The sequence below is a fragment of the Bos javanicus genome, chromosome 18 (genome assembly GCF_032452875.1).
Source record: "Bos javanicus breed banteng chromosome 18, ARS-OSU_banteng_1.0, whole genome shotgun sequence".
Taxonomy (NCBI): domain Eukaryota; kingdom Metazoa; phylum Chordata; class Mammalia; order Artiodactyla; family Bovidae; genus Bos; species Bos javanicus.
This window is the reverse complement of record NC_083885.1, coordinates 56,697,317-56,725,118: the sequence shown is the minus strand read 5'-3', so window position 1 is coordinate 56,725,118 and position 27,802 is coordinate 56,697,317. Positions and strand designations below refer to the sequence as shown.

General features: G+C 55.1%; 1 protein-coding gene across 3 annotated transcripts; it reads right to left on the bottom strand.

The window, feature by feature from the left end:
• Positions 1 to 114: 114 nt before the first annotated feature.
• MYBPC2 (myosin binding protein C2) lies at positions 115 to 26,021 on the bottom strand. Of its 3 annotated transcripts, none has more exons than XM_061386113.1 (28): positions 25,848 to 26,021; positions 24,639 to 24,731; positions 24,005 to 24,091; positions 23,714 to 23,862; positions 23,304 to 23,421; positions 22,216 to 22,264; positions 21,971 to 22,030; positions 19,528 to 19,721; positions 19,148 to 19,280; positions 17,490 to 17,614; positions 16,961 to 17,066; positions 15,663 to 15,835; positions 13,204 to 13,369; positions 11,894 to 12,000; positions 11,626 to 11,655; positions 10,842 to 10,981; positions 9,594 to 9,753; positions 9,387 to 9,491; positions 8,786 to 8,974; positions 8,200 to 8,334; positions 6,477 to 6,644; positions 6,230 to 6,318; positions 5,907 to 6,102; positions 5,529 to 5,668; positions 4,149 to 4,308; positions 3,627 to 3,763; positions 1,527 to 1,713; positions 115 to 237 (listed from the first exon to the last, which is right to left on the bottom strand). In XM_061386113.1, the coding sequence occupies exons 1-28, from the start codon at positions 25,864 to 25,866 to the stop codon at positions 227 to 229; spliced, it is 3,426 nt and encodes a 1,141-aa protein (XP_061242097.1). In that variant the 5' UTR covers positions 25,867 to 26,021; the 3' UTR covers positions 115 to 226. The 3 variants fall into 3 exon arrangements, with proteins under 3 accessions (XP_061242097.1, XP_061242096.1, XP_061242098.1); XM_061386112.1 differs by lacking the exon at positions 25,848 to 26,021 and adding an exon at positions 25,089 to 25,244; XM_061386114.1 differs by lacking the exons at positions 115 to 237; positions 1,527 to 1,713 and adding exons at positions 2,051 to 2,083; positions 25,089 to 25,254 and having other exon boundaries at positions 25,848 to 26,014.
• Positions 26,022 to 27,802: the final 1,781 nt, after the last annotated feature.

Here is a 27,802-nt window from a genome sequence, read left to right as displayed (position 1 = left end):
CGCGGTGGTGGTTGCCATTCCAACCTGGCTGCCCCACCGCCCACAATCAGGTGACTAAACCTCCGGGAGGAGGAAGGCCGGGCCACAGACTCAAGAAGGACAGACACACGGGTGTCAAGACAAGACTATTTCTCACTTATAATTCGGGAAAGGGAAACGTGTCCGGGAAGGTCTGGGTTAGGGCTCAGCAGCCAGTCAGTCATCTTGTTAGGTGGAGGACAGAGCTTCACTGTGGCACTGTTGGGGGGAAAGAGAAGAGGGTGGTAAGAATTCCTGTGCGCCCCGCCCCTGCCTAGCCTCTGCCCTTTAGATTCGCTTGGCCAGCAGGGGGCGGGGGTCAAGTTTTCCCTTCCCCACCCAGCTGGACACCAGGTTAACCCAACTTCATCCAGCCCTTGATTTCCTGTAGTTTTAAACCCCAAGCTGGCATGTTCTGACTTCTGAGCAGCTGCTAGAGGCCAGCCCTCACTGGAATCCTGAAGAAGGCATATTTCTGAGCGGATTCAATAGTTGATAAGGGGACAGCAGAACCCTAGGAACTGGGTCGGCTGGGCAGGGCGGTGCTTTAAAATGACAGGCAGGAGGTGCGTGGAGAGTGGTCCCTTGTCTGCTGGGCTGGCATCAGAGCCAGGGGCGTCACGGCCAGGGAGGTACCCTGGAGGCCCATGTGAAAGTCGGCCGCCTCTGAGGGGACTTGGTGAGCGGCCCCCCCATCAAGTCTTGACTGGGGGATGTCTGTTGGCTGGAAGCCCAAGGTGGGAGCGGCAATGGCATGTGCAAAGTCCCAGGGGCAGGAGAAAGCACAGCTGGTTTGTCCAACCCCCATGTTCAGTGTGGCTGGAAAACGGGGGGCGCCAGGAGGGGGGACCTGAGGCTGGAGAGGGGCTGGGGTGGCAGATTCAGGACTCTGACACCAGGCTGAAGGGTCCCAGGGCCGCTGGGGGAGCCCTAGGAGGGCTGTGCGCAGGTCAGCCGTGGGTACAGAGCGCCCTCTAGGGCCTGGAGGTGGAACTGGAAAGAGACGAGGCGGGGTAGGAGGCTGGGGTGGAATTCAGCAGGAAGAGGACAAAGGAGGCTGAGGCTGTGGGGCAGAGAGGCAGGGCCGGGAGGCACAGAGCCTGGGGACAGGCCGTGGAAGGGGGCTGTCTTCCGGACTCTCCCGGCCACCCCTCGCCCCGGTCCTCTGCCACTGCCCATGACGGTTTCGATGCTGTGTCCACACACCTCCCCAGCTACACCGGAAGCCTTAGTGATCATTTGCTAAGCTCTTCGCATCCTCATTCACCTCTTATTTGTCCTTCAGCTCCTCTGGAGAACCTCAGACTCCTGCCCAGGCGGGGTCAGGTGCCACCCCACCCCCAACACCCTGTGCTGCCTCTGTCCCCCCTACATGGCAGTGTCCCTGCTGGGGCCTGAATCAGCTTCCCAATCATACTCCTAGAGGGTGCAGGTCTGCCCCGCACCATCAGCTTTGTGGATGAGGGTCAGGTGGGTGGAGCGTAAGGCCCCCCCACCCCCAGGCTCACCTCGGACTTCCAGCTTGCACTCGGCCAGGGCCTCCCCCAGCTCGTTGACAGCCCGACACGAGTAAGTCCCCGAGTCGAAGGGGGAGGGACGGCGGATGTTCAGCGTCAGGACCCCCTGCTGGTTAGTCATCAGGAACTTGGGATCTTCGCGGATCTCCATCTTGTTCTTCATCCAGACCACCTTGGGCTGTTGAGTGGAGCAGACAAGGAAGCCGCATGTGGAGGGTCCCCTGCGCGTTGGCACAACGGGGCCTTGGGAGGCAGTGTGGAGTCTCCTTTTGGCTCTCCCACCCCCTTATTTTGACTGGCTGATCATGGCTGGGTCACTTCTCTCTGACCCCCAGTCTCCTCTTCTGTAAGAGCAAGAGCTCCCCGTTGTGGTGGCCCACAGGGCCTATGTGATTTGGCCCCATCGGTCCTCTTCCCTCACCTCCCGCCCCCTCCCTCTCTCTGTCCAACCCACGGGCAGCCTTGCAGTTCCTCCGACCGGTCAGGCCCCGGAACAGCACCTGCCTGCCTTTGAGGTCTCCGCTCCCACGTCACTTCCGGGCCCTAGACTGGAACAGGAATGCCTACTTTACACTCTCACGACTGCCTGCGTTTCCCTAGCAGACCCTCCACGCTTTCTAATTTTCTTAAGTAATTGATTGATTTGGCTGCCTTGGGTCTTAGTTGCGTCATGCGGGATCTTTTGCTGTGATACGCGGACTCTTGTTTCGGAGCGCAGGCTCAGTTCCTCCTTGGCAGGTGGGACCTTAGTCCCCCAACCAGGGATCGAATCCTCCTACCCTGAATTGTAAGGTGGATTCTTAGCCCATTGGACCACCAGGGAAGTCCCCACCCTTTGTCATTTCATTGTCAACCAGGTGGCACTAGTGGTAAAGAACCTGCCAGCCAACCCAGGAGATGTAAGAGATCTGGGTTCAGAGCCTGGGTTGGGAAAATCCCCTGGGAGAGGGCATGGGAACCCACTCCGGTATTCTTTACCATCCAAGCCCCCAGGGAAGCCCCCATTCCCATATTCTTGCTTGGAGAATCCCATGGACAGAGGAACTTAGCAGGCTACAGTCCATAAGGTTGCAAAGAGTCAGAAATGACTAAAGTGACTTATCACGCACGCACATGTGACTTCAGAGGAATGGCCATCTTCCCCAATATAGAGGAACTCCTTGTTCAATTCACCAGCACATAGAAAGTCTCTGAAATATGTGTGTTGAAAGAATGAATGATGTAAATAAGCAAATGAAGTGAATGAATGAACTGAATAAATAAATGAATCAGTAGGGGAATGAATGAATAAATGGAGTTAGTGAATAAAACAGTAAACAGCAGTGATGAAATCCATGGTAGGCCTACTGGGGCTGATGCTAAAAACTGGAGTTAGACCAGGAGACGGCAAAATGTGTCAAAAGGGTCAGGCAGTCAATGATTTAGGCTTCCTGAGCTCTATGGTCTCTGGGCCAGAGACAACACACAAACCAGTGTGAACAGCCATGTTCCAATAACAAAAGGAAAAGAAAAAGGATTAAAAAATCTTATTTCAAGAAAGCAGTGGCAGGCAGATTTGGCCTGAGGGCCATAGTTTGCAGCCCCTGGTCTAGGTGGGCCCTTGGGAGTTAAAGACTGCAAGTATCAGCATTCCCAGACAGCAGCCTGGAAACTGGACAGGGCCTTGAAGTGTTAGAACCCCTCCACCCCAAAATTCCTGTTTTTGAGGGAAGTCGGAGTGTAACGAGCTGAGATTTGTGCTCTGGCTAGAGGAGAGAGACAGGAAGCGGGTGAAAAGCAAGCAAATCCTGGGGCTTCCCTGGTGGTCCAGTGGTTCAGACTCCGCACTACCACTGCAAGGGGCACAGCTTCAATTCCTGGTTTGGGAAGCTAGGATCCCCCCCATGCCATGTGGCACAGACGAAATTAACAAATACAAACACAGGAAACACTTTTCACTAAAAGTAAATCCCATGAGCAGACGAGAGAGAACTCAGGGAGGAGAAGCCCATCGGTGGGAAGGCAAGGAGGCTTCACCTTGGAAGGTGAAGATGTTCCTCCAGGGTTACACACACACACACACACACACACACACACACACACACACAGCACCTTCGGGTGGCCTCTCACGGCACAGTTGAGAGCTGCAGCATAACCAGCCACCACCACCCGGTCAGGTAGAGGCGTCAGGAACTTGGGGGGCGTTCGGAAGTCGTGCTCCTTGTACTCGGGCAATTTGAGGGTCATACCTGGGGGAGGGGAGATGCACCTGTGAGGGGACTAACCCTGACTGTCTCTGACCACCTCTCCTCCAGCACCAGGTGCCATCAACTCTGAGTCCAGGAGGGGGATGATCAGAGGAGTCAAGTGCAAACCCCAGAGAGGCTATGTATATGACAGATAACCAACAAGGCCCTACTGTATAGTATAGAGAATGCTACTCAATATTCTGTAATAACCTGCGTAGGAAAAGACTCTGAAAAATGATGAATATGTGTATATGTAGAACGGAATCACTTGGCTCTACACCTGAAACAAACACACCATATGTCAACTATACTCCAAAAAAAAAAAACAAACCCAGAGAGAGATGGGGGACCAGGACTGGCCCTGAGCCGGTGGGGGTGGCCAGACCTGTCTTGACGATCCGGGCTGTGTTCTTGGAAACGCCAGGCAAGTCGCTGAGCCCACAGACGTTTTCGCTGTAAACTCGGAAATAGTACTCGTTGCCCATGATGAGATCAGACACGGTGCAGGAGGTGTGCCGGTTGCGCTCATAAACTGTGAACCACTCCTGCAGCGTGGGGGACAGGGAGGGACCGGGAGGGTCAGGGACACGGACCCAGGAAGAGCGTCAGGAAAGCAGACGCCTCGCTCACAGAACCTGCCCTTCCCAGCAGCCCTGTTCACAGCCAGAGGGAGGCGGGAGCAACCCGGGTGCCCCTCAGCGGCTGAACGGACAAGCAAAACACGGTCCGTTCCAGCCAGGGACTGGTAGGGGAATTCCCTGGCGGTCCAGTGGTTAGGACTCTATGCTTCCACTGCAGCGGGGAACAGGTTCCATCCCTGGTTGGGGAACCAAGATTCCGCAAGCCAAGTGGTATGGCCAAAACTAACCAAATGAACATGGCACTCAGCCACGAAAAGCACTGAAGCACAGATACCAGCTACAACATGGATGAACCTGGAAAACATGATGTTGAGTTGAAAGGAGCCAGACACAAGGGCTCACAGCGTGTGACCATGTCCAGATGCGATGTCCGGGATGGGCAAATCCACAGAGACAGGATGCAGATGGGGGGCTGCCAGGGGCTGTGTGGGGGGGAAGAGGAGGGACTGCTTGATGGACATGGGGTTTCTGTTCCAGGTGATGGAAATGTCTTGGAATGAAATAGAGGGGGTGGTTGCACAACATTGGGAAGATGGGAAATCCCACTTAAAAATGTATGCATGCTAAGTTGTTTCAGGCATGTCCGATTCTTTGCGACCCCATCCATGGACTGTAGCCCGCCAGGCTCCTCTGTCCATGGGGATTCTCCAGGCAAGAATACTGGAGTGGGTTGTCATGCCCTTCTCCAGGGGATCTTCCCAACCCAGGGATCGAACTGGAGTCTCTTACATCTCCTGCCTTGGCAGGTGGGTTCTTTACTATTAGCACCATCTGGGAATTTTCGTTAGGTGAATTTTACCTCAATAGAAAGAAAAAGAAAACCTATTAGAGTTCCCCTGGTGGCCTAGTGGTTAAGACTCAACGATTTCACTGCTGTGGCCCAAGTTCAATCTCTGGTCAGGAAAATAAGATCCCACAAGCCACATGGTGCGGCCAAAAAAAAAAAAAAAAAAACTATTATGCACTAAATCTCAGCTAAAAAGTCTTTCCTCGCGGCCTCCGGCCCATTCTCCCGGATCTCTCAGTGCCTCAGTTTTCCGCAGCTGGGAAATGGGAAGTCTGCTGTAACAATCTCCCTAGCTTTTCTCCCCTTACCCTCACACCGCCCCTGGCCCCTCGCTCACCATGGTTTTCTTGTCGGCTTTCTGGACGAAATACCCGGTGATCTCACTGTTGCCGTCATCCTTGGGGGGCTGCCACTCCACCAGCGCGTTGGTACCCCACACCTCCTTCACCATCACATTCTGCGGGGGCCCTGCCTTTTCTGGAGGATGGGTGGGCTGTTAGAAGTCAGCCCAAGCATCTCTAAATGTCCGGCGCCTCACTCCTCTGGGCCGCCCGCCCACCCCACCCTTGGCGGGTCTCAGGTTCCCCTCCCCCGGCATCCCGCAGGCATTTCCTCCCCTTCTGTCCCACCCTCCTCCGGTCCAACTTCTCCACTTTCCCGCGTCCGGGCTCATTCTCCTCTCCTCCCCTCCCCTCCCCGCCCGCGGGCCGCGCACCCACAACCCGGATGCACACGGTGGCCGTGTCCTTCATATTCTCGATCTGCACCGTGAGCTCGTACTCCCCGGAGTCGGAGCGGGCCGCCTGGCGCACGAAGAACACCGTGTCGAAGTCGCTGGTGCGCACGTGCACGTGCGAGGTGTCTATGGGCGCCCCGCCCTTGGTCCACACCACCTGCGGCCGCGGCTTTCCCTGCCCGGGGAGGGGCGGGGTGGGGCGCGTGGGTCAGCCTGGGTCTGACCCGCAGGAGCTGACCCCTCCTCACCCCTGCGCCCCGCTCCGCGCCCCCCCCCCACCACCCACCCGCAGCTCGACGTACCTGGAAGGGGATGACCAGGTTGAGATGCTCCCCGACTTTGCGGACATAAGTCTGGCGGAGGTGGCGGGGTAGCCGGATTTTGGGTTGCTCTGAGGGTACAAACCCAGGGAGGGGCTCAGTGCCAGACGAGGGTGCGGGGGGACGTCCCACGGAGGCACAGAGACCAGGGGAGACAAGCGGGTGGCCCTAGTGACCACACCAGCTTGGTCTTTCGGAGCGCAGGGTCGAGGGGTCAGGAGGTGCTCACCCACAATCTCCCGGATGGTGACCGGCTGGGCCAGGGTGGCCGGCTGGCTGCGGCCTGCGATGTTGACCCCAACCACGCGGAAGGTGATTTTGGCTCCTGTGGGGAGATTCTTCACAGTGAAGCCGCAGCGCTCCACGGGTTCCGTGTTAGCAGGGATCCACTCATCAGCTATGAGAGAGGAGCCAGGCTGGGGAGCCTCCTTCAGGACCTTCCTAGGGGCCCCCTCTGGTCTGTGTCCCTTCAGTGCCTCGGGGCCCCACCGCAATGCCTAACTGCAGCTGACATTTCTTGAGCTTGTCTCAGGACCAAGTCGGAGCTGATTACTGTTAGTTCATTAATTACTGCCTCCGCAGTTATCCCCATTTTAGAGGTGAGGAAACTGAGGGTCAGAGAGGGTAAAGACTTGGGAGTGGTAGTTAGAGAGGGCCCCCTCGGATTTCCTGCCTCTGTAATAGGTGACTTTCCATCTTGGTTTCTTTGCCATGGGTTGGTGAGCTAATATGGATCAGACCAAGAGTTGACAGGGTGAACTCTAACAAAGTAGATTCTGAAACACAGATGGGGAAGGGGAGGCCAAGGGGAGGAGTGGAGCAAAGAGCACTGGAAAGAGAAAGGGAAGAAACTGACCAGAGTCCAAGCATCCATCATTCACGTGCATCCCCGGATGCGGTCATCACTGCATCCCATCAAGGTGGGAACTGGCTTTGCCATTTTTAGATGAGGAAGCAGAGGCTGAGATTTGCCCAAGGTCACACAGTTAAAAAGTGTAGGGTAGGGCCAGGACTGGAACCTACATCTGTCTGACTTAAGGTCTGGGATATGGCGTCACTGTCTTCCCTGTGAGAGGACCACGTTGGAGACATCCCCAGAGCCCAGGCACTGGGCCTGTCGTGGAGTCACGGAGCCATTGACGCCAAAGACGGCTCAGTTTGTTCAGTGAAGGTTGGAGGGCGAGATGTGTGGAAATATGGATGGATGCATGGATGGATAGATGAATGGACAGATAGACAATAGATTGTTAGACGGTTAAATGGTCCTGTAGGCAAACAGAGGGATGGAAAGCAGGGAGGGAGAGAAGAAAGTGGCGAAGAGATAGATATAAGGATGAAAAATATGTAACTGGTTGGGTAGATAGCTGGATGATCCAAACAGTTTTCAGATAGATAGAGAGATGGCTGGATGGATGACTGGGTAGTGAAGAGGAAGGAAAGAAGGGAGGAGAGAAGGAAGGGAGAGGGAGAGAGAGAAGGAAAGGAAGGAGGGAGAAATAAGGGAGGAAAAGAAGAAAGGAAGGATGAAAGATTGGTGGGATGGGCAGATGAATGGATAAATAGATAGAACAGAGGAGAAGGGGGTGTAGGGAGCAGATAAGTACTTGGATGGATGGATGGATGGATGGAAGGTTGGGTGGGTGGGTAGATGAATGGATAAATAGAATTGAGGAAGGACAATAAACATTTGGAGGATGCGTAAAAGGTATTGCTGTACAGAGAATGTGTGTAGGAGAGGAAGAAAGGAAGTGGGTAAGGAGAGAGGGAGGGACAGAGGACAAGCTGGTCACTGGGGGCCTGGCTTGACCCATCCCATCCGGGACTGGAGCAAGCACAGACAGAAGGGTGGCTCACGACGCCAGAGATCTGCCCCATGAGCAGTCCCAGCCTGGACGCCCACTGGGGCTCTGCCTGCGTCACTGCCCCCCACCAGGCCAGACAGGGTGACTCACAGCCCTCCACGCAGTACTCGATCAGGTACCCATCGATGCCGCCCGCCCCGATCTTATCTGGGGGCCGCCACTTGAGGGTGGTGGTGGTGTCGGTCACGTCCTCCACAGTCAGGTGTTGCGGTTCACTCGTGGGCGCTGTAAGATTTCAGGGAAAGGGGGTGGCGTCAATGAGGACTCAGGGGTCAGAGCTGGAGTCTCTGGTCAGGAAAGGGGTCCATATGGTGACTCAGAGGTCAGCAAGCAAGGATGTGGCATTGCTGGTCTCGAAAACCAGGGATCCAGGGATCGTGAGGTCTCCAAGGGCAGGGATAAGTATTAGCGTGGTAGATCAGAGGTCAAGGACACATTCGGGAGACAGCATGGAGTCCAGGATCATAAAGGTGAGTGGAGAATGTACTGGGTGGGGAAGAGGTCAGAAGGGTGCGTGGGGCTGGGGGGTCAAAGTCTTGAGTTGTTGGATGAGAGGGGGCAGAAGTCAGCAGAGTTGAGAGACTGCAAGGCCTGGATGTAGGGTCCGAGATCAGTGACAGGTGGGGCATGGGTCAGGGGTGGGCAGGGACTCGGGGAGGGTGCAGAGAGGCATCACCAATAGGCATGAAGGGCTTGGTGTTCATGCTGGGCTGGGAGACCCCAATGACGTTGACGGCAAAGACTCGCATCTCGTAGAGGATGCCCTCGATCATGTTGGTGGACTCGTAGGTGGTCTCCGTGAAGACCTCGAAGTTCAGCTTCATCCAGCGCTGGGAGCCCTTCTTCTTCCGCTCCAGGAGGTATCCTGGAAGCCCCCCAAGGCAGAGAGAAGTGTAGGCAGTCATGGGGAGGCCTGGGGTCACAGGTCAGTCGGGGGGCAATCAAGGGCGCAGCAGAAGGTCACATGACCCAGAGAGGTCTGAGGCCATGAATGTTAGGGTCACAGAGCAGTTAGAGGTCACCCACGTGGGGCCAGGGATTGAGAAGGGTCACAGGTCATGAATCAGGGAGTCAGGAGTCACGGATAATCCTCGGCTGTTAGCGAAAGCCAGGAGGAAAGGACGACGGGAAGGCAAAGGGGATGGTGAGATGCTGAAGACAGAAAACCACGTCTCCAAGGGTGGTCACTGAGGCTGCTGAGGACTCTTGGAGGTCAAGAAGAAGTCGGGGAGCGGGGAAGGTCAGCGGTCATGGACCTTTGGAAGACAGGCACTCACCAGTGACCGGCCGTCCCCCGTCGTACTTGGGGGGCTCCCAGACCAGGACGGCCCAGTCCTCTCCAACCGACGTGACACGCACCGCCTCCGGGGGGTCTGGGACATCTGGGCAGGGCAGGGGGCGGGGTCCAGGCAGGATGGTCAGAGGACCCCTTGGGGCCTTGGGGGACCACCCCCTGGCTCAGCCCCTGGGACCCCCGCGCTTACCCACAACCTTCAGTAAGATGGAGGCCACGTCCTCGCCCACGGGATTGGTGACCTTGATGGTGTAGCGACCCTCGTCGCCTCGCTCTGCGCTCTCGATCACGAAGCTGCTGATGTCGCCTCGCTGCTCGATGCGGACCCTGCCCTCGGTGCCTGTGAACACCTGAACACAACCGCCAGGTGGCCTCCGTCCACTTCTCTCCAGACCCAGACTGGCCTCTGCCCCTGCGCTGCTCAGCAGTCTGCAGGGGCTCCCCGTGGACCCAGCCGCAGAGGACCCGGTGGGCCCGCCCCCAGCATCATCACCACCCCCTCGCCCTCCTCTCCCTCCAGCAAACACCACCCTTCATTAAACACACCAGACCGTCTCATCTCCAAGATGTTACAAAGCTGATCCCTGGGGCGTGCGATGCCCTGACCCACTTCTCGACCTGCTATATCATTACCCATCCTCTAGAACCCACCCAGAAGTCACCTCTCCTGGGAAGCCCTCTTGGATACCCTCAGCTTGGACACCCTCAGGAAGGGGTGCCCCAGCCCCTGAATCCTCATAGTTTCCAGTACCTCCCTTTATCTCAGCCCCAATCACCCTGGACTGTGACTCGCTGGGCACCGGTCTGCCTCTCTCCTCAAGTGAAGGCTCCAGGAAGGCAGGGGTTACGTGTGATTCCTGGTTGTATCCTCAGTGCCTGAGCACAGAACCTGGCATAGAGGGAACCTCGGGGCGGGGGAAGGGGGGGAACTTTGCTGAGTGAAGGAATGAATGAAGACTGAGTCAAGTCTCTCCATTTTACAGAAGAGGAAACTGAAGCCCAGAGGCGAGAAGAAAAACTGAACTGTCTCAGGGCCTGGAACATACAAGATGAAAATATTCATTGGATGCATGCATAGATGGATGGGTGGATAGATGGATAAGTGGACTAATTCATGGATAAGTGGACAAATGAGTTGATTGTTGAATGAATTAATCAATTAATGAAAGATAGTTAGATGGATGAGTTGATGAATGGCTGGATTGACTGATGGATTAACGGGTTAATGGATGGGTGGATAGATGGAGTACCCATCATGTGCTGGGCCAGTACCATGTGATGAACAAATATAATCTCCAGTCTTCATCTCTCTGAAGAAGGAATCGTACTCATTTTACAGACAATGAGAGCGAAGCTCAGAGAGGGGAACCAGCTTGCCTAAAGCCACCCAGCAGGGCTGAGAGGGAGAGGTCAAGGCACTGGGGAGGCCGCACCACACCTCATCCTCCTTCATCCAGGTGGCAACAGGCCGGGGCTCCCCTGTGATGGACACGTCCATCCTCAGCTTGTTTCCGGCCACGACCACGATAGCATTTTCCGAGGTCTGCCCAGAGCAGTCCAGGTGGATTTTGGGTGGCTCTGGTGGCAGAGGAGAGAGTCTGGGCAACTTGGGAGTGGACAGCTAGGCCTCCTAACCCCTCCAGAGGACCTCCTGGGAAGCTGGGTTCCAACAGCCATAGAGAACCAGCGGTCCAGGCCCCCAGCTCCCTCTTCCCTCAGACCCAGGATCCAGACCCCCAGCCCCTCCCCGCTCAGACCTGGGGGTCAGGACCCCCAGCTCCCTCTTCCCTCAGACCCAGGATCCAGACCCCCAGCCCCTCCCTGCTCAGACCCGGGGGTCAGGACCCCCAGCCCCTCCCCCCTCAGACCCAGGGGTCCAGGCCCCCAGCCCCTCCCCCCTCAGACCCAGGAGTCCAGGCCCCCAGCCCCTCCTCCCTCAGACCCAGGAGTCCAGGCCCCCAGCCCCTCCTCCCTCTGACCCAGGAGTCCAGCCCCCAGCCCCTCCTCCCTCAGACCGAGGATCCAGACCCCAGCCCCTCCTGACTCAGACCCAGGGGTCCAGCCCCCAGCCCCTCCTCCCTCAGACCCAGGATCCAGCCCCCAGCCCCTCCTCCCTCAGACCCAGGGGTCCAGCCCCCAGCCCCTCCTCCCTCTGACCCAGGGGTCCAGCCCCCAGCCCCTCCCCCTCCTGCTTAAAGACCATAGCAGCCCCTGGTCCTTACCTTGCTTGGGGACATACTCCACCTTGATTTCTGGAGGATGAAGAAGACCAGATGGTTAGGTCTATGGGGCCCCTCATCCCCCCATCACACCCTGGAGGCAGAGGGGAGAGCCTGGCGTCACCCTGGGACCTGGGGGTGGGGGTGGATTCAGGCCCACGACATCCCACCTACCCTCTATCACCCCCCAATGTACAGTTAGGGCAACTCAATCCTGAAGGGGGGCATCTGAGATCCCCAGGGGAGGTGGGAAACCCAGAGGCACCCGCACCCAGGAATTTGAGCTTGGCCGAGAGGGACAGGGCATAGCCATCGGGCACAAACGTGTAGTCTCCCTCATCCTCGGGCCGGACGTCATCAATCACCAGCTTGTGGAACCTAGGGGAGGGCAGGGCAGAGGTCAGCCTAGGTCGTCCTGGGGACCACCGCGGAGAAACACGCTCCACGGCACAATCCACGTGCCCAACGCAACGCTAGTAACTGGAACCCAATCCCACTCTGCTCCTTACTAGCTGTGTGACCTTGGGCAAGTCACTTAGCCTCTCCCTGCCCCTGATTCTTCACCTATGAAGCAGGGGTAATGTTGACAGTCTACGAGGGGGTTGCTGTAAAGCATTCAGAAGACTCCCCAGCACTCCGTAACGCATTAGCGTTGACTCTCGCCCTTGCTGACACCACCAGCACGCAGCAGTCCTTACACAGAACCCAGAGAAAGGCTACGTTCTGCCCAAAGCTGCTGTCGGGAGACCCACAGGGACACAGTGTTCCGCGGGCGGCGCGGTGGCACTCGGCACCCGGCACCCTACAGATTACCAGGTGTCGATGTCAGGCATCCACATGCTATGCTTTGAATTCCCGTCCCGTTTCCCTAGCTAGAAACCCTCCCCTCCAAAGTAGTTCCCCCCCCTTTTTTTTCTTTTAATGTTTTTGCTGCATCACATGGCATGTGGGATCTTAGTTCCCCAACCAGGGATCGAACCTGTGTCTCCTGCATTGAAAGCACAGTCTTAATCACTGGGAAGTGATTAATCACCAGGGAAATCCCTTCCCTGCCAAAGCCGACTGCAAACACGGCCACAGATTTCCCTCCCTGGAGTGGTAACCCCTGCAAGGAGAGCTCGCAGGTTGTGACCTCTTTTGTCCCATAGGACATGGTAGAAGCGACACAGGGACAGCGCAAGGCACTCAGAGGCCCTGTTCGCTTCTGCTCTCTCGTGGGACACCTGTGTCGGCCACAGGAATATGCCAGGACCAGCCTCCTGGGGGATAAGAGGTGCCACGGACCAGACGGGAGCAGCCCAGCTATCCTAGCTGAGACCCTGAGCGAGTCCAGGATGATGGCTATCCGAGATCAGCCAGCCTCCAGCCATGCCTGAGACTCACAATGAAATAAACTCCTGTTCTTTTTCTTTTGGCCGCACCACACAGCCTGTGGGATATCAGTACCCCAACCAGGGACTGAATCCAAGCCACTGCAGGGAAAGCACCGGGTCCTAACCACTGGACCACCAGGGAATTCCCTAAACCCTTGTTCTTTGAAACCGCAGGGTCTGCGGGCCACGTGCACAGCGCACTCCGTACCTCCCCGTGTGGGAGATGGTGATCCGTTTGCTGGGCCGCACCTCCACCCCGTTCTTGTACCACTTGCCCGTGACCTTCTCATCGGACACCTCACATTTGAACACGGCCTGTTCCGAGGCCTTCACCGTCAGGTCCGCAATGTCCTGCAGGACTTCCAGCTGTTTCTCTGGACGGGGAGGGAAGGAGATGGGGTCATCAAGGTCCAGTCTGTCCACGCAGGGATTCGCCAGCACCCACTATGGGCCAAGCACAGTCCCCGGCTCCGGGGACCCAGCCATGAAACAACCCAGAAAAAAAATCTGTAGGTTTCACGAGCTCACGTTCTAGTGGGGAAACAGATACTGAACGGAAAACACATAAACCAAAAACTGGAGGGAGTGACGGTTGCTTGGATGGCATCATCGACTCAGTGGACCTGAATTTGAGCAAACCCCAGGAGATACCAGAGGACAGGGAAGCCTGGCATGCTGCAGGTCAGACGTGACTTAGGGACTGAACAATAACAACAAGAGGGAGAGATGAGGCCTGGGGGAAGGCAGGGAGGCTGCAGAAGGCCCCCAGGAAAGCAGGCACAAGAAAGCAGGCTTATCAACTTGGAAAATAGCCAGCAGGCTGGCGCGGAGTGAGGGAGGCAGACAAGGGAGATGAAGCAGGCAGGGTCAGACCCTGAGGGCCACAGACAAGGCTCTGCATTGACTCTGAGGGAGGTGGAAAGTGTTGCCAAGATGGCTGGGGTCTGACTTACTTTTTTTTTTTTTTTAGTTTTAATTTTTTAAATAAAACAATGCATTTGTATGGCTTAAAAATAAAATGATAGGAGAAGGAAATGGCAACCCACTCCAGTATTCTTGCCTGGGAAATCCCATGGACAGAGAACCTTGGTGGACTGTTGTTGATGGGGTTGCAAAGAGTAGGGCATGACTTGGTGATAGATTTTCACTTTTTCATGTATCTATCTTAGATACTATTTAGTCTAATCCCTTCATTTTGCAGATGAGAGTGCAGAGGCCCAGAGAGACTGGTGCACAAAAATCATTGCCTATCTTTTCTTTTAACTGAATTAAATTTCAATTGAAATTAAAAAAAAAAAAAAATAAAATGATAGGGGCTTCCCTGGTGGCTCAGTGGTGGGGAGGCTGCCTGCCAATGCGAGGACACAGGTTCAATCCCTGGTCTGGGAGGATCCTGCATGCCGTGGAGCAACCAAGCCCATGCCCCACGACTACTGAGCCTGTGCTCTAGAGCCCGGGAGCCACGACTACTGAGGCCCTTACATCCTCGAGCCTGTGCTCTGCAACAGGAGAAGCCACCACAGTGAGAAGCCTGCGCGCTGCAAGTAGAGAAGAGCCCACGCAGCAGTGAAGACCCGCACAGCCCAAAAAATATAAATAAATACAGTTATGAAAAAAATAAAATGATAAGAGGATGTAAATATAGAGGGGGAGATTGCTCACCTCCCCACCGCCAACTGTACAGGGCTCTATGCAATCTCCAAATACATTATAGCCAGCTCACAGCCGTAAAAGCAAAGATGTGCATACAGTTTCTTTCCTCCTTCCTTCCCTTCCCTCTTTTCTTTCTTCCTTCCTTTCCTTCTTTCTTTTCTTTCCTCCCTCCTTCCCTCTCTCCCTTCCTTCCTCTTTCCCTTCCATACAAATAGCGGCATATTTGCTTCTTCACCTAACAATATATGTTGGAAACCCTTCCAAATCAACAGAGTTCTTTTTATGGCTACAGATGGATATATCATCTTTTATCTGGCCTATCAATGACTCAAGGTTTTTTGGTTTTAAGAATTACAGGGGACTCCCCTGGTGACTCAGTGGCTAAGACTCCATGCTTCCAATTCAGGGGCCCCATGTTCGATCCCTGGTCAGGAAACTAGATCCCACATGCTGCAACTAGAGTTCACACGCCACAACTAAAGATCCCGCATGTGACCATGAAGACCCAGTGCAGCAGGATAAATAAAATAAAAATATTAAAAAAAAAAAAAAAAAGAATTACAGGCTTACAGGAGTCGGGGTGGGGGTGGTGACATCTCTTGTAAATGTAGTCATCTGCACCAGAAATTGACATGGGTCCTATCCCGTGAGCTAGACCACAGAATGTGTCCCGTTTCCATCCTCCGACATTTTACAAGGATTGCTCTGGCTGGCATGGAGGTGGGGGCACAAGTGTACAAACAGAACGAACAATGTAGAGACTACTGCACAAGTCCAGGCATAAAGGGATGGAGACCTGGGCCAGGTGTGGGCAACGGAAGTGGAAGGAAATTGTCAGATTCAAAATATCCTTTGAAGGTGGAGCCCCCAGGATCTGCTGGTGAATCGCATGTAGGTTAGGAGGCAAAGAAGGAGTCAGGGAGAGCGCCAAGACTTGGGGCTTGGGCACCTCGGAGCTGTGTGTTGAAGAACTGGCAGTGCGGCCCCTGCCCCATCCCCCGGGAGGCCCCGTACCTTCCACGATGAGCTCCGCCTCACACTGGCCGCCATTGGTCATGACCTGGTAGTGCCCCTTATCCTCCATGGTCACTTCCGAGTAGATGAGGATGTGACGCTTCCCATCCTTCTTGAGGCGGTACCTGGCCTTGAAGGAATCCTCCCGAGTCAGTTCCACGCCGTCTTTCAGCCTGGGGGGAGGGGGAAGTGAGGAATCCGTTTGGCCCAGAGTCTGGATGTCAGAGGTGAGTCAGGGGTCAGACAGTCCTGAGCAAGAATCGGGGGTCAGAAGGGAAATCAAGAAAAGGAGGCGAGAGAAAGGTTGACAGAGGTCTAGAGTAGATGGGTCACAGGTCAGAGGAGAAAAACAGGAAGAAGTGGTCACAGGCCACAGGACTTCGTTGGAGGTCAGGAGGCAGAAAATGAGGTCACAGTAGAGGTCAGAGTATAGAGGAAGTTCAGGGTCACCGAGATATGGCAGATATCATGGCCTCAGAAAATGGTGCTTCCCTGCCTGGGCCACTCCTCCCACCTCACTTCTACTTCCTCATCATTTGAATATCAGCTCAATTGTCACCTCCTCCAAGAAGCCTTCCCTGACCTCCTGAGTCCCTCTCTCCTATTTAAAAATGGTTACAGCATCAGTTATTGCTCCTCTGATATACTTGTCAAAATAGAACTGTGATAATTATTTGTGTGATGACTTGATTAATGCCTCTGTCTCCAATACATACACACACACACATACACACACACCACGCCCCAGCAATTTGCCAGATCATAAACTGCATAAGGGCAGAAGCCATGTTGATATATTTTCTCCCCATTTTACCTCCAGTACTTTGAAGTGTGCCATCACACAGTAGGTGCTCTATAAATACTTGTTGGATGGGGGAATAGATGTAAGAATGGATAAATGGATGGATAGATGGGTGAGCGGGTGGATGGATGAGATGGATGGCTGAATCAGTGAGATGAATAGGGGGATGGATGGATGCAGGGTAGATAAATGGACAGACAGATGGATGGATGGATACATGAGTGAATGGACCAAATGACGGATAATTGGTTGAATGGGTGAATAAATAATTTAGTGAATCAGAAACAGCAAGGGTCCGGAAAAAGACCTGGAAGAGCAGAGGTCAGAAGTTTCAGGAAGAGGTCATGAGTGATGATCAGGATTTATAGGGAAAGGCTGAGGTCTCCCAGAAACCTGAGTAAAGGTCTGAAGCCTTCAAGAGAGATCCTAAAGACAGAAGCTGAGACGAAGACACTGTGGGCATCCGTATGGAGATCAGGGGTCAAGAGTCACTTACCACATGACTTGGGCACCCTCTTCTGACACCTCCACTGCCATTTCTACCCGATCGCCAACAAACACCTGCTGGTCCTCCAGGGGTGTGACAATCAAGACTGGGGGTTCTAGAAAGAGACTCACAGACTTAGAGAACAAACGTATGGTTCCCAGGGGGAAGGATGGGGAGCAGGAATAGTTAGGGAGTTTGGGATGGACATATCCACACTGCTGTATTTAAAATGGATAACCGAGAAGGACCTACTGAATAGTACATGGAACTCTGCTGAATGTTATGTGGTAGCCTGGATGGCAGGGGAGTTTGGGGGAGAATGGATGCATGTACACGTAAGGCTGAGTCCCTTCACTATTCACCTGAAGCTATTACAACATTGTTTGTTAATCTGCTATATCTCAATACAAAATAAAATGTTTTTTTAAAGACTCAGGATTCTGTGGGCATTGGGAGAGAGGGGTCAGTAGTCTCCTTGTAGCCCCACAAGAGGCCAGTAGCCCCATTGCCCAAGCTCACGCCCAAATCTCGGCCTCACCTTTGACGAAGAGCTCCGTGAAACACTTCTCGTCTTTAACGACGACCTCATAAGCAGCATCGTCTGCCAGCGTGCACTTGTTGATGGTGAGGATTCGCTTCTTACCGACATTCTCAAACACGTATCTGGTGCAAAAGTCTCAGCTCAACCCAGGGCACGGAGGGGATCCTCCATTCACCCATCTATTCTCAGGACAAACCATTCACTCTCAGAGCCAAGTTGTGTGGGAAAGGGGTCGATGGTCCAAGTTCTAGTATTTAAAAAACCACAGCAGAAACGCTAACTGTCCACGCATATCGACCTTCTTCCATTTGGCAGCGGCACACAGCAACCCGCCTAAAGGACTACATTTCCCAGACTCCTTTGCAGCTAGGACGGCCACACTGCTGAGCTTGGACCAACAGAATGTGAGTGGAGGAGATGGGCATAACTGCTAGGTTATCTCTAATTTTGTGATGCTTGTTCTAGACTTCTCTCCTTCTCTCTTCCTACCTGATAGATACAATTGTGCCCATGACCCAGTTTCAATCATGCAGATGAGGACAAAACCATAAGAAATTGTGTAGCCAAAAATGTGGAACCTGGATCTAGATCAATCAGCTAGAAACATCATCTTTCTCTCTAAACTACCGTGTTCTGGGGACGCTTCGTTATAGCAAGTTAAGCTGCATCTTAATTAACATAACTTTTCATCACATCCCAAATGCTCATGATGAGAAATGTACAAAACACAGCCAAGGGAAAATTAATAAAAGTAGAACCCATCTCCATAATTGTTCTGCCAAGAGATACTTGCTACAAACATTTTGACCTCTGTCTTTTTGATCTTTTTATATAAAATCTATACATAGATTTACATTTTGTGTAGCAGAAATGAGAGCTCTTCTTCTGCACATAACACTAGCCTTCAACAGCTTCCCATGTTAGTGTCAACTTTAGAATCTTTTTTAGTGACAGCACAGCACTTTAATATGGAATTGTATGCTTTGGTTGTTTTCCATTTTTTGCTACAGCAGCAAACGATCCAGTGAACATCCCTGCAGCTAAATATGCATAACCATGATTAGGCCCTTAGGAAAAATACCTAGCATTGGACAATCTAAAAGTGAACACACTACCCTTCTGGAGATTTGCCAATATACATCCCCACCACCACCATCTGTGGGCCAGTTTTCCTGTGTCTTCTCCAGCACTAGGTTTTATCATTTTCTAAAGTCTCTGTCCAACTGGAGAGCAGAAAGACCACTGCTTTTTGTTTTGTTTTCTGGTTTCCTAGCCCTGAGGCATGTGGGAACTTAGCTCCCCTACCAGGGATCCGAACCCACACCCCTTGCAGCAGAAGGCGAAGTCTTAACCCCTAAACCACCAGGGAAGTCCAAAGACCGCTGTTTTTGTTTGTGTTATTATTATTGGTGATGGTGTTTGTGTTTGCAAGGTCGAATATGTACTTAGTGTATCAGCCATTTGGGTTTCTTCTAACTGAATTCCTGTTCTTCACTGCCTTTGTCTATTTTTCTACCCAGGTATCAATGTCTGTACTTTTCATATGGATGAAGGAGTGCCCTTTCTGGGTTAAGAGTAGCCAGTCTTATTTCTGGACTCTTCCTTTCTCTGGGACTTGGATTCCCCCCAACCTGGGCTCTACCCCCGACACATACTTGCTACTTGGTTTGATTTCCTGGCCATTCTTGAACCACTTGAGGGGAAGGTCTGGGTCGCTGATCTCTACCACCAGCTTGATCTTGTTGCCTCTGTCCACTTGGTAGGCTGGATCCAGCTTCTTTGTGAAGGCTGGAGATGGAGGGATGCGAGTGGGACGGAGCTGAGATGTTCTCAGTGCTCTGAGCCATCAAGGCTCCCTCCCCAGGCCACCAAGGTCAAAAACCCTCTTATGAACTTGGAGGCCCCTGAGAACAGGGCTCTCTGTTACTTCTCAGAGTGGGACCTCCCAAAGATAAGTCCAGGGTCCGACCATTGGCTGCCCACAATGCTGGAGTCCCCGTGGGGAGGGCCCTTCTCCCCTCAGACCAGCACTGACCTGCGCTCTTCTTGACCTCGACCTTGGCCTTCTTGAGCCGCTTCAGCATGCCCCGGAGGTCAGTGATGCCATACTGGAAGGCGATCCTCTCATACTCGCTCTTCTTTGCCCCTTTCAGGAGCTCCCAAATCTCTGGCGGGATGCCGAGGTCATCATCATCTTTCTTCTTTTTCTTCTCCTCCTCAACCACCTGCCTGAAGGTGGGGAGAACAGGTCGGGGGCACCAGGGGGGTGAGGAGGTGAGGGTCTCCCCCTGCCTCCTCCTCCCACTTTCTGGGTCACTTGCCCTCTCTGTGCCTGTTATTCCTTATCCTGTCCCACCTGGTCCATCGCCCAGCCTCCTTCCTCCCTGGCCTCCTGACCTCATCCCATCTCTTCCCCTCTAGTCTGTTTCCTCCTTGGCCCCCGAGGGCTATTTCTGAACCCTTACATCAGATGCCATCCTTTCTCTATTCAAAACTCCTCCGTGGCTCCCCACTGCTCTAAGAAGGAAACCCCAGCTTCTCAGCCTCGCAATCACAACCTCACCCTCTGACCCATCCCCACTCCCCCCACTACCCAAACCACCCTGCTTGCCTTTTCCTGAATGCTCTGGACTTGCTCCTGCCTCCCTGAGCCTTTGCACAAAATGTTTCCCTGCCTGGATGACCTCTCCACCTGCCCTTCATCCTACAAGACCTAGCACCAGAGTTCCCTCCTCCAGAGGCACTCCCTATACTCCCAGGATAGCAGTTGCCCTCACTCTGGGCTCTCACAAGGCCCTCGTGGGACCGTCTCTCCGACCACACTAAACAGTCCTGGTCTGTGTCCGTGTCTGCTGGACCAGACCCATCTTCCCAAGGCAATGAGCGACCCAACATCAGGGAACCAGTCAAACTTCTCTCTCTCCCCTGATCTCAGCTCAGGGCCTGGTAGACAGGAGGCCTCAGAAGATGTTTGATGAGTGAGAGAGTGAGTAGATTTCTGGAAAGAAGGAAGGAAGGGAATGGAACAAATGAAGGATAGATGAGTGGGCAAATTTGGGGACATGTGACTATCTGGATTGATGTGCAGAGCATTAAGTGGGGGACTGATACTGGGTGGAGAGGTCCATGGATGGTTAGGCTGATGGATGAACAGGTCAATGGATGGGTGGATTGGCAGAGAATGGATGGCATTAAGATAGGTGGATGGGTTGATGGAGAACGGCTGAGTGAGTCGGGACGAGCTGGCTGGGTGAACGTGTTGATGGAAGATGGCTGGGAAGATGGATGTCTGGGTAAAGACAAACAGATAAATCTATTAGTAGGTAGAATTGTTGGGGATTTCATTATGGGGATTGATGAGTGAATGGAAGGATGGATATATGGACCAGCAGATAATGAATAACTGAGTGACTGGACAAGCATCATGTTGAATTATACAAAATGGCCAATATTCAATCTTTTTTTAACCTACACAATAGCAATTGCATACAGATGAGTCTTGGAGAAGGAAATGGCAACCCACTCCAGTATTCTTGCCTGGGAAAATCCCATGGACAGAGGAGCCTGGTGGGCTACAGTCCATGGGGTCGCAAAGAGTAGGACATGACTGAGCGATTAAGCATACAGCACATAGATGAGCCTAACGGAGTGATCTGGCAGATGCATGTGCCATTGAAGAGCTGAACAGTTGATAGAGGGAGGCCTGGCTAGATGAGGAGGTAAATGAGTTAGGATGGGTGGATAAGATGTTGGACTCAGTTGAAAGAGAGATGCTGGTGCAGATAGAGTCACAAATGGGAAGGTGGATGTAGGGTAGATGATGGATGGTGGAAGGGTAGATAGACAGATGCCTCAATAGGTGGGGAAGTGGAGGATGGAGTCGGTGGGTGAAGGATGAATGAATGGGTCAATGAATGGGGGGCTGAGTGTAATGGCCAATGCATGGGTGGACAGACGGGAAGATGGTGAGTAGATGAATGGATATGTGGGCAGAGGAATGGGCAATGGGTATGTAGGTGGATAAGTGGATTCGTCGGTGGATAAATAGGTAGCTGGTTGGATGAACAGAGCAGTGGGCAGACTGATGAGTGGGAAGGTTGATTAGTAGATGGATAGATAAGTAGCCGGTTGGATGGCTGGATGAATGAATGGACTGGTGGGGAGGTGAGTGGACAGGTGGATGAATAGGTGAATCAGAGCCTGAGTGGACAGGAAGGTAGATGTGAGGGTGATGGCTTAGAGGGTGGGTAGGCAAGCAAACTGATGGGCAGATGATTGATTGGGTGGGGTGGGAGGTACAGGTGTGGGTGGATGGGTGGATGGACAGGTGGCAGGGTGGTGGGGGGTGGGTAGATGGAAGTGGAGTGGAGTCCCAGGATAGCAGTGGGGAAGCAAGGGGGGCAGGGGAACCTCACCCACCATCTTTCTCCTCCTTCAGCCCCCATCTCCCCGTTCCATGCCAGACAGAGCGGACTCACCTCTTCTTCAACAGTCCGCTGAAATCCAGCTCACCCGCAGTGTCTGACTTTGCTTCACCCCTGTGGCCATTGAAAGGGAGTGTGGACCTCATTAAAGTCCCGACTCTCAGGCTCACCCTGGATCCCCACTCCTAGGCTTCCCTGATCCTCCCCGTCTCCCGCAGCTGCCCCCCAAGGGAGACCCTCCCATGGTCCTTGGCACCAGGTCACACCCCTGCTGCTTCCCAGGGTCCAGGGTCACTTACGATCGCTTGAAGCTCTCTAGACTCTGCCCAGCGGAGTCCTGACGGGGCGCTGGGGAGGGGTGATGGGGGAAGAGAGGATGAGCTTGGAGGCAAAGCCTGATCTAAGACCAAGAGTGCCCCTCCCTCCAGGCCTGCACAGCCTCCTCCAGGCCTGTACAACCTCACCCAGGCCCCTTTCCCTCCATCTCGTGGGCCAGCACACCCTCTCTATCAGACGTGGACACCCTCTGCTTGTAGACTCATTTCCCTGCCATGAACCACCCTCTCTCAGCAGCCTGTATCCCCCAGCTGAGCCTTCTCCCCAGGTGGGCGCAACCTCAGCACCTGTGCCCTCCATATTTAAGCTCCCCCACCACCTGAGCTGAAGACTCCTCAAAATCTGTACACCCTCAGAGCTCCACACACATGCCCCCAAAGCTGTGTAACTTCCCATCAATCCTGTACACCCCCACCCTCAACCCATTCGCCCTTAGACTCACATGAAATAAACAATAGACAATAAAATGGAAAATACATTTGAAAAACAAAACTTGGGACACTCTCACTTCTCAAACCCTTACTACCACTCTCTCAAGCCTGTATGTTGTGACCCTGGAATCTACATAACTCACCTCCTAAGCCTCACATGCACATCTCCAAACCCTGAAACTTTTCACCCCCAAATCTACACCTCAACAGGCTCTAGGATGGTAGACTCTCTCCCCAATTTTGAATGGCTTCCTTGGTGGCTCAAGTGGTAAAGCGTCTGCCTGCAATGCAGAAGACCCAGGTACAATCCCTGAATTGGGAAGATCCCCTGGAGAAAGAAATAGCAACCCACTCCAGTATTCCTGCCTGGAGAAGCCCATGGATGGAGGAGCCTGGCGGGATACCGTCCACGGGGTCACAAAGGGTCAGACACAACTGAGCAACTAATACTTTCACTTCCCTTCCAGGTTTGAATACCCTGATCCCTGCCTCTGTGCTCCATCCGCCAAAAACCAGTGCCCACCTCACCCCCACCTCTACACTCTATCCCTACACCTGGCTAGCAGATCCGCCCCCTTACCCAGACCCAAGACCCTTGGCCCCCACCCCCACCAGCATACCCTCCACATCGATGTTGAAGGCACAGCTGTCACAGAAGTCCTTGGCTTTGACCTCTATGCGGTAATCCCCGCGGTCCCCCAGTACCACCTTCGTGATGTGCAGCTCTATCGTGTACACCTGGGGGCCAGGCCAGGGGTGCCAGTGCATGCGATGACCCTCGGTGCCACCCCATGCCCCTACAGCCCACCTCACCACTCTCCAAGTTCTCCCAGGAAGGGCCAGCTGTCTCCTCCCATGCCTGGACAATCTTGACCTCTGGGGGCCCACATCCCTGACCCTGAGAGCTCGCGGGGGCATGCACACCCCGTGCCCAAATGCAGCCTGCTCCTACGGGAACATTCTCCCCCTCTTGCCCCGCACAACCTCCAGCCCTGCCCCCCACGCCCTCGCCTCCCCATGGGGTCCTCACATTGCTGGCGGCGTCGTGAGACTCCTTGAAGGAGAATCGGGCACCGCTCTTGCTGCCCAGCTCCAACCACTTCCCCTTGAACCACTTGACGGCCGGTTTGGCCGGCAGCTCTTTCCCATTCAACTTGGCCACGATCACAGTATCCTTTCCTGGGAGGAGGGGGGAATGGGGTGGCAAAGGAACCGTAAGACTCTACAAAGCGGACTGGGACGCTGGTAGCCTCCGGCCCCAGCTCCCTCAGACCCAGGAGCCCCCAGACCCCCACCCCCTCCTCGCCTAGGCGCCCCTCACCAGTCTCCACCGACACGGAGTCTGGCTTCTTCAGGAAAACGCCGGTGGGCTCCTCCGCGGTGGGAGACTGGTCTTCGGGTGGGGCTTCTGCTCAGGAGATAAGATCCGGGGTTATGGCGGGGGTGTCTGAGGCGGGCCGGGGAAGGGGGCGGCAGGCCACTTTGGGAGCGGGGTTTAGAGCGAATGATGGGACCTTCTTCTGCTCGGCATCAAAAAGACCCTGGAGGCAAAATGGCTTTTCCTGACCTGGGAGAGACCAACTGTCATTCAGGTGTGTGGGTGTCCAGACTCCCCAACCCGTTTGGGCCTCAATTTCCCCATCTGAGATCCGGATGGTCTTAAACCGGGGCTTTAAAAGGGTAGGAGAGGTGTCAGGACGGGCTGGGGCCGTTCAGAGCTGGGCGGGACTTGCGGACGGATCGGCCAGTTGCTGGAGGCTTGACGGCCAGGCTGAGGGGCTAGGCTCCGCCTTGGAAGCGCTGGGGAGCCCTGCAGGGCTGTGAGTAGGGGAGGGCGGACAGCCCCGGAGCTGTGGGGAAGACGGACCAAAGGAGAGGGCGGGGAGGTACTACCCGCGAGGCTGCGGATGAGCCGCCAGGTTCCGCTCGGCCCGCGGGAGCGCCATCTATCTCACCTGTAGGGGGCGCTGCAGGGGCCTCTTGAGGGGTCGCTTCCTTGGGAGCCGGCTTGGCAGCAGCATCTTTGCCCGCTGGGGCCTTTTTGGCCGCTGTGAGGCAGAAGACATTCCCGGTTGAGCACGCGCTCCGTCTTCTCTTCCAGAACCCCGGAGCGCAGGCCCCCGGGCCCCGCCTCCTTCAGATCCTGGAGTCCAGCCGTCCAGGTGTAAATTTATCTCTAATCCGAGAGTCTGTGGATCCGGTTTCTCCTTCCCCTCCCCGGGGAAGGTCTTGCTTCGTCCACCCGGGCCACCCAGCTCTGACCTTTTAGGTCTTGACGGTATAATTAGCTCTTCCTCTGGGCTGGAAATCAGATACTGGTGCTGACCACAGCATCTTTCACACGCCCTGCCTGCTGGCGCCCGGCCCGCCAGGACCCCAGCTGCAGCGAGGGGCTGGACACCCACCCTTCAGCCTGGTTGGCCTGGTACCAGCCGACTGGACGTCCCAGGAGGAAGGGTCCTCTCTGGAGGCTTGCATCTCCTCCGTTCACTGCTTCATAGAGAGGAAGCCCCATCCCATTCGCATATAAAAAAATGCTCTCCAGTCCCGTTCAAAGAAGGGCCCCGAAAACTGTACAGAGAGAAAGGCTCTCCAGCCTCTATACGGAGAAGGTCCCCTAATTCCTACACCGGGAAGCCCCACACCCCATCGAAAGGAGGTGCTCTCATCTTTGTACAGAGAACTCGCCTTACCACGCAGACCGGGACCCTTAATAACTAGACACGCAAGGACCGGACCTCATCTCCCTGAAGAAAAAGGTCCCAATCTGCACTCACAGAAGTGACCCCAGGTCCTTTCCCAGAAGACCGCATCCTCAAATGTAAAGGACCCAATCACCCCGCCAAAACCCTGCAGTCTCCAACCTCAGGACTTCCATCCCAGTGGAGGAAGAGGGACACTGATTCACAGAGAATCTCCACGTGCACCCAGAGATAAGCCCCCAGCTCCCTGCAGAGAAAGGAACCCCCACCACCACAAAGGGAAAGGGAATCACCCTCCACACATACACCTAACTCAGGTATGGGACCCTCCCCTCCCACACAGGGAAGGGCTCCCCTCCCCAATGGGAGAAGACACCCCATTCTCCCGGCCCCACGGAGGGAGGAGACCCCAATGAAAACAGGGCTGCGTCTCCACAGAGGGAAGGAGTTCCCCCAAGCCACCTGGTTTTGCCTCAGGCATGTCGTGGGACCTCCTCCTGCTCCTCCGACCGCAGCGGTGTCCCGATGGGCCCTAGGCAGGACAGGTGGACCCCCCGGGGGGGGGGCCTTTAAGGAGTCGGGAGACTCCCAGGAGGCTCCGGGAGGCATAGACGCGCCTCTCCACCCCACCCTCCCCTGCCGCCCCACATTCCGCCTGTGTGTTTTAAAAGGCGAGAAATAACAGCTGGACAAGGAGAGGTGGCCGAATGCCAGGTCCCCAGGGAGAAGGGGGGCTGGGCTTCCGACACCTGGGTCTAAGGGAGGATGTGCGGCAGGCGGGGACTCCTGGGTTCTGAGGAAGGTGGGGGCCTGGACTCCTGAGTCTGGGTGCAGAACCGACCCGGAGTCCAGATTCTTGGATCCCAGAGAAAGGAGGATGAGGGCCTGGACTCTTAGGTCCTGGACGGAGGGACAGGAAGGGACTGGGGTTTGAAGTGGACCAGGACTCTGAGCCAGGACTCTGGCATGGGGGTGGGGGTGGGGCGGGGCGCGTAGGGATGGTGGGGAAGACAGGGTCTAGAAAACCATTCTTAGTATCTGCAAGGCAGGCGTTTTCGGGAAACCAGAGCCGGGAGGGAGAGTCCGGTTTCCCAGCGTAGGCAGGATGGCCGCAGAGGAGGCGTGAGGGGGTGGGGGGCGGGCACTGAGGCTCGGGGACTCCGGAGTCCCGCCCCCCCCCCCACCGGCGCGGGCCTACACACAGGTTTGGGGCCCCGGCCGCCTGGGACCCCTCCTGGGGCCGCGCCCTGCCGGATCCCCGCCGTGGTTCCCGGAGCGGGCGCGGCGGGCACCGGACGCTGGGGAGGGGGCGGGTGCCCCAGCGGGGGCGGGTGGGGAGACCGGGAAGGCCCTGGAGGGCTGCCCGGACGTTGGCTCCCTTCCCGGCAGGGGGACCTGCGGCTTTCTGCATGGGGGTGGTGGTGGCTGGACGCTGTGCAGGGGGAGGCGAAGGAGACGAGGAGGGGACCGCGGGAGGGGAGCGTCTTGGGACGCCAGGTGTCTGGGGGGAGGAAGGCGAGGTGGGCGCGAGAGAAGAGGGGAAGGGTATGGAAGCTTCAAAAGCGGAGGACGGGCGGGCAAGTAACGCCGGCGGAAAGACCCTGGAGTGAGGGAAGACTAGTCGGTCCCGGCTATTTTCCTGTCCATCGTCACCTCCCGCAACCCGCCCCCCACCCCCGCCCCAATCCTTTTCCAAAACCCCCTAAGAGCCGGAAACGTCCCCGCCTTCTCAGAGCTCCTAGCCAACCCAGAGGCAGCTTCTGGATGACGCCACGGGTTGCCAGGCAAACTGCTACGCGGCTCCAGCGGGCCCCGCGGGTGGGTGGAGCGCACGGAGCCTGGAGGGCAGCTCCGCCAGCCCGGGGGCTGTATCCAGCGAGACCGGGACAGAGATCTAGAGGAAGAGGGCAGAAGTTCAGAAGAGGGAGGGGGGACAGAAACCCAGACGGATAGGGAACCAGGGAGAGGGTGGAGAAGAATTCCGATCATCAAAGAGAGTCGGAGACAAAAATTGAATCGAACCACCAGTGCCTGCATTTCAAGCCCTTGCCGCGGCCTTCAAGGCTCAGTCTGGTCTGACTCTAATTGCTTCTTGCATCTCCTCTTATCTCCCCCGACGCTGCCCCGGTGTCTCTGAGGGTCAGCAGGCCTTGGTGGATGGGCAGCATCACAGTCCTTGACACAGGGTCCCAAGAGGTCTGTCTACCTTGATGTATTTTATTTTATACCACACTTGGGGTAATGATAGTTTTTGCAAAAGGTACCTCATTTGCAAGAGGAGGCCCCCATAAGACACTTTGTCCCTGGCAACACCCCTCCCACCCAGCCGCACCCCTCCTCGGAGGGGGCGCTCCCAGCCCCGGGCTCTGCTATCAGCCGCTATGTGCCCCCTTCAAGGACCTCTTCCTTCTCTGGGT